We start from the raw sequence: 6085 nt of genomic DNA, 5'->3' as shown, positions 1-6085 counted from the left end.
ATAGCCATCTATGTTTAAAAACAATCAAACAAGTACTAACAGTAGGCATAGCATGTGTCTACCTGTCGTACCCATGGCAAGGGGTTAAATAGTTTCTGATCATTTCCTGGTTTCTAAAGAATGATAACTGAAGATACCTCGTCTATTTACCTATGCCAAGAATATGGATAGTATACAATATACTATCCACTAAAACAAACTGATGTCTGGTATCCATTTGATATGTATTGTCAACTAAGTAGTGTCCAATTCACATTACTGTTATGCATGTATTACACTGAAGGTTCATGATCTATAAAGATTTTCACATCATCTGATAAACAAGGAAAAGACAAAAATTAGACATTACATTTTCCAAACTTCTTTTCACTTTTTCTACATTTTTACTATCACATTATCTTCCATAAAACATTTTTTTTTTTTGCTTTTTCACTCATATTGCATGTTCTACCCAATTCCAAAACCATGGTATAGTAATAACACTGCATTCTTCTACGACCAAATTTTATTTGGCAAAGTTTTATATACAGTTCTATAACAAAAAAGTCTATGCAAATACCATTCTTAATTAACAAAAAATCAGGATGTATTTCACTTCCCAATGCAATGAAAAACTGGAAATGTTGCTTCTTTTGTCCAACTATCAAAATCAAAATGAAAAGAATTATATATACATTCCTGTAATAGTGGAAAATGAAAGAAATGAAAAAATGCTTATAAAAACTAAAAAAAAAATAATAATTAAAAAAAAAAGTCAAAGACCCTTCCTACACCCCCCAACCCCCCAAAAATTAATAAAGAAGAACAGAGCTACAAAAATAAAAACTACGCCTTATGCCAGTAGTAATCCTTCGTCTTTTGGTTAAGGTGCACGTACAGCTTGCGGATGCGTTTGTTCAGCTCGGTTAGCTTCGTGGGCTGATACTGCCCCATCTGGGCGTGGAAAAACTTTCGCTTCCTCAACAGCATCTGGTACTCGTTGCCCTTAAAGCCACGAAGCCAATGCTGCACAGAGTAGGAGACGTCTGTGGGCTTCAGGCTCCCGTCTCCCAAGATGTCTGTGGAATAAGAGAGAGGTGGGGATGGGTTAGCCGGTGAGAAATCGTCACTGTTAAAAGTTACAGGATGTAGATGTCTTGTGTGTGTGTGTGTGTGTGGGGGGGGGGGGGGGGGGTTAGATAGATACCTCAGAAATGAAAAGGGAGAATAAATAAATTAAAAAAAAAGACAATTATGAAAGATTTCTCAAAATGAGATCAATGTTAAAAAAAAAATTAAAAAAAAAGTGTAACACATGTTTGTTTATAATTCCTTAGTACAACAAAATCTTTATGCATTTACTTTTGGGTTCCAGATTTACTTATAAGTACTCTATGATTATTTCATCACATATTATATTATACAGCCTCATAATATTACATAAAGACTTTTCCCTATCTATCTACACAATAAAATGAAAAACTGCTACGATCAGAACGGTCTAAAAACTTGACAATGTTATCCATAATTCCTCACTGGATGTAGTTTTTACCACAAGGAAGAGTAGCTTCTGACAAGCTTCATTTTCTAACTGCATATACACTGCTCGGTATCTCTTAAATGTTTTCTGGATGTACCTCTTTCATAATATTCTTGTTCTCATTGAGAAAATAACTAAAAAGAATATGAAGACCTACAATTCTAAATATGTTTTGTACTCAAATATTCTTGGAAAATGTACTGATTTCTCAGTCCTGCCATTTCCTCAAACACAAAATTTACATGTTTACTTTATTCTTTCACAAAATTATATTTCTTGATAGTAAATTATACATTCAGGATTTTTAAATACAGCACAATATAGTTCTTATTATCGTGCAAGACCGGGACAGGAGCAAAGAAAGGTCACGTGTTGAGTCTCAGGACATCGGATGGCATTAACACCACAGTTCAAACTCACACTTCAGATACCTTAAACAGAGAGCCTGACTGGCATCTCACACCTGTCAGCCATATGACCATTGGCTGCGGGACGAGACAGCCCAATGGTGATTGGTCTTCGTCGTCTTCGTCGTCTTCGTCGTCTTCGTCGTCTTCGTCGTCTTCGTCGTCTTCGTCGTCTTCGTCGTCTTCGTCGTCTTCGTCGTCTTCGTCGTCTTCGTCGTCTTCGTCGTCTTCGTCGTCTTCGTCGTCTTCGTCGTCTTCGTCGTCTTCGTCGTCTTCGTCGTCTTCGTCGTCTTCGTCGTCTTCGTCGTCTTCGTCGTCTTCGTCGTCTTCGTCGTCTTCGTCGTCTTCGTCGTCTTCGTCGTCTTCGTCGTCTTCGTCTTCTTCGTCGTCTTCGTCGTCTTCGTCGTCTTCGTCGTCTTCGTCGTCTTCGTCGTCTTCGTCGTCTTCGTCGTCTTCGTCGTCTTCGTCGTCTTCGTCGTCTTCGTCGTCTTCGTCGTCTTCGTCGTCTTCGTCGTCTTCGTCGTCTTCGTCGTCTTCGTCGTCTTCGTCGTCTTCGTCGTCTTCGTCGTCTTCGTCGTCTTCGTCGTCTTCGTCGTCTTCGTCGTCTTCGTCGTCTTCGTCGTCTTCGTCGTCTTCGTCGTCTTCGTCGTCTTCGTCGTCTTCGTCGTCTTCGTCGCCTTCGTCGTCTTCGTCGTCTTCGTCGTCTTCGTCGTCTTCGTCGTCTTCGTCGTCTTCGTCGTCTTCGTCGTCTTCGTCGTCTTCGTCGTCTTCGTCGTCTTCGTCGCCTTCGTCGTCTTCGTCGTCTTCGTCGTCTTCGTCGTCTTCGTCGTCTTCGTCGTCTTCGTCGTCTTCGTCGTCTTCGTCGTCTTCGTCGTCTTCGTCGTCTTCGTCGTCTTCGTCGTCTTCGTCGTCTTCGTCGTCTTCGTCGTCTTCGTCGTCTTCGTCGTCTTCGTCGTCTTCGTCGTCTTCGTCGTCTTCGTCGTCTTCGTCGTCTTCGTCGTCTTCGTCGTCTTCGTCGTCTTCGTCGTCTTCGTCGTCTTCGTCGTCTTCGTCGTCTTCGTCGTCTTCGTCGTCTTCGTCGTCTTCGTCGTCTTCGTCGTCTTCGTCGTCTTCGTCGTCTTCGTCGTCTTCGTCGTCTTCGTCGTCTTCGTCGTCTTCGTCGTCTTCGTCGTCTTCGTCGTCTTCGTCGTCTTCGTCGTCTTCGTCGTCTTCGTCGTCTTCGTCGTCTTCGTCGTCTTCGTCGTCTTCGTCGTCTTCGTCGTCTTCGTCGTCTTCGTCGTCTTCGTCGTCTTCGTCGTCTTCGTCGTCTTCGTCGTCTTCGTCGTCTTCGTCGTCTTCGTCGTCTTCGTCGTCTTCGTCGTCTTCGTCGTCTTCGTCGTCTTCGTCGTCTTCGTCGTCTTCGTCGTCTTCGTCGTCTTCGTCGTCTTCGTCGTCTTCGTCGTCTTCGTCGTCTTCGTCGTCTTCGTCGTCTTCGTCGTCTTCGTCGTCTTCGTCGTCTTCGTCGTCTTCGTCGTCTTCGTCGTCTTCGTCGTCTTCGTCGTCTTCGTCGTCTTCGTCGTCTTCGTCGTCTTCGTCGTCTTCGTCGTCTTCGTCGTCTTCGTCGTCTTCGTCGTCTTCGTCGTCTTCGTCGTCTTCGTCGTCTTCGTCGTCTTCGTCGTCTTCGTCGTCTTCGTCGTCTTCGTCGTCTTCGTCGTCTTCGTCGTCTTCGTCGTCTTCGTCGTCTTCGTCGTCTTCGTCGTCTTCGTCGTCTTCGTCGTCTTCGTCGTCTTCGTCGTCTTCGTCGTCTTCGTCGTCTTCGTCGTCTTCGTCGTCTTCGTCGTCTTCGTCGTCTTCGTCGTCTTCGTCGTCTTCGTCGTCTTCGTCATCTTCGTCGTCTTCGTCGTCTTCGTCTTCTTCGTCTTCGTCTTCATCTTCATCTTCATCTTCATCTTCATCTTCATCTTCATCATCTTCATCTTCATCTTCATCTTCATCTTCATCTTCATCTTCATCTTCTTCTCTTTTTCTCTCTTTTTCTTTTTGTCTTCTTTTTAATAAATAACTTTGGTAATATGATTTTTGAGAAGGAATGTCTGTTGCTAATTGTTACTAATGTATTTCTGTCAATGACATTTTCTTTAATAAATAAAGAGTTTCCCAGAACAAATCCTGGAAAATGTAATAAATGTTCACAATTCAAATCTTTTCCAGTAATTCTCAATAATCACCTGAATATTTCATACTCTGAAATCCTTAACGCTTACTTGTAATTTCATAATCAAGACCAACTTAAAGTGCCAGTGTAAGGCATAACATGCATAACACTACAATAACACAATGTTTATAATAATAACAATAATATCTATAACATCATTAGCTTTAGAAATGAGGACATCAAGTGAGGTCAGGTAGGCCTACTTATTTGATTTCTTAACCCATTCGCCCTGGATTTATGTTCTGTCCCCTGTAGTTTTTGGTGAATTTTGTTTCATACAGATGGCTCCACATGTGCTCAGCCAGCAAGGAGTCTATCAGTAGGCCCTAGTTACTGATCCTGATTTCCCCATTCCTTGAATTAGCGGGAAAATGTGTTTTTCTTAATAATAACATTGCTATCGATACTGTTATTATTGTTATTGTTGTTATAAGTATTAAATTGTCATTAAAATATTTTAGACAATGAAATGATACAAAAAACCCTCTTCTAAAGTGAAGGAAGAGGGTAAACAGGTGAGATAGGTAGTTCTGATAACTGGCTATTTAGTGATTAACAACTTGTAGAGCCATCTATGTGTAAATACAATAAATGAACGTGTATTACAGTGGACATGGCATGTATTCTTGCTACATGGGGCGAATGGGTTAAGAGATTTAGTGTTTGTAGAGAAATCTATGTCTTCAAATTTAAAAAAATCACAAACCAAAACTACAGTGGACAGTGCAATTACCTGGTGCCAAAAAACAAAAAAGAAACAGGTGTGCATTGAGACAGTAGAATTCTAAAAACTAGAAATTATAAAAAGGAAAATAACAATAAAATCAACAATATTCTTTCCTAAAACTCAGTACAGAGCAATACTAGAACATGTATACAAGAAACACTGGTTGACATTAAAACACCCGAATTCACATAAATGAAACCAAAGGTTAAGTTCAAACTACCAGAAACTATAAACAGGAAAATAAATAATTACATTTTACACAAACAAATTCAGACAAAAAGTAAAAATGAAAATGAAGTCCTGAAACCTGCATTCTGCAAAACAAACAAACTTGCCTTTCGTGTGGAGCCTGTCCTCATACCCATAGTTCTTCATCACTGGCCCTCGCTTCAGCTTGTCTGCGTGATACCTGTGCCGAACGCTAGTGACCTGAGGCGTCCAGGTGGCACTGGCCGGCGTGGCCCTTGCTGCCAGGCCCTGAGACACCCCCCTCAGGGCCATGGGTGACGCATGCACCATGCTCTGTGCCACGGCGCCAAGGGATCGCATCAAGCTGCCTGCTACGGTGGTCATGATCTTTTCTGAAAGCCATTTGATAAATATTGAAAATACTCTGTAAAACAAATATATAATGATGAAATATATGTACAAAATTAACACAAATGATGGAATTAATTAAAAGATGACTAAACAAAGAGATGTGAAGTACTGATGCATTTCAAGATTTTACATCAGACTGCTGTAAATATCAAAAACCCTGTTGGAATGTCACAATCACTGTCTCTATTATCAGAAACTCTATCAATCTATATATCTACCTACCTATGTATTAGTCAACCCGTCAATAAATCAAGCAATTTGTCTATCTGCCTTTTTATCTATCTATCTACCTACCCATTTATCCACAATATCTACTTCTTCTCTTCCTTTTCCCCTTCTCTTAATTCCTGTTCTTTTTCTTCTTCTTCTTTTCCTAACTTTACATTAACTCTTCAGACGGCTAAGGTCAGGTTTAGCTTGCGTTGATTAGCAAAGGATTGAGCATATTAAGGGAAGTTTCATTTGATAAAGATACATTGGGGGAATTCCAGCTAATTACATGATTATGTAAAAGATTAGGCAAAATTAGGTAAAACAGGGATGGTAGATTAGGCCAAGGGGGTTGCAAGAAGTTATGCCAACCTGCCGTTGACTATCTTCTGACCAATTGTTTTCTGTACGTTACTTATATCTTTACC

General features: G+C 41.1%; 1 protein-coding gene across 1 annotated transcript in view; it reads right to left on the bottom strand.

Annotated features, from left to right (window-relative positions):
• Window positions 1-490: 490 nt before the first annotated feature.
• Window positions 491-6085, bottom strand: part of LOC125034055 (39S ribosomal protein L51, mitochondrial-like) — a 6380-nt gene continuing 785 nt past the window's right edge. The window contains exons 2-5 of the mRNA XM_047625696.1: window positions 5121-5428; window positions 4827-4853; window positions 1940-2004; window positions 491-1108 (exon numbers count right to left, since the gene is read on the bottom strand). Of these exons, the coding sequence (XP_047481652.1) occupies window positions 826-1108; window positions 1940-2004; window positions 4827-4853; window positions 5121-5420 (675 nt within the window). The 5' untranslated portion in view covers window positions 5421-5428 and the 3' untranslated portion in view covers window positions 491-825. The remainder of the gene's footprint in view (window positions 1109-1939; window positions 2005-4826; window positions 4854-5120; window positions 5429-6085) is intronic.

Source organism: Penaeus chinensis, chromosome 17 (genome assembly GCF_019202785.1).
Source record: "Penaeus chinensis breed Huanghai No. 1 chromosome 17, ASM1920278v2, whole genome shotgun sequence".
In the NCBI taxonomy this organism is placed as follows: domain Eukaryota; kingdom Metazoa; phylum Arthropoda; class Malacostraca; order Decapoda; family Penaeidae; genus Penaeus; species Penaeus chinensis.
Note: the sequence above shows the minus strand (reverse complement) of the source record. Positions and strands in the feature narration are given on the sequence as shown.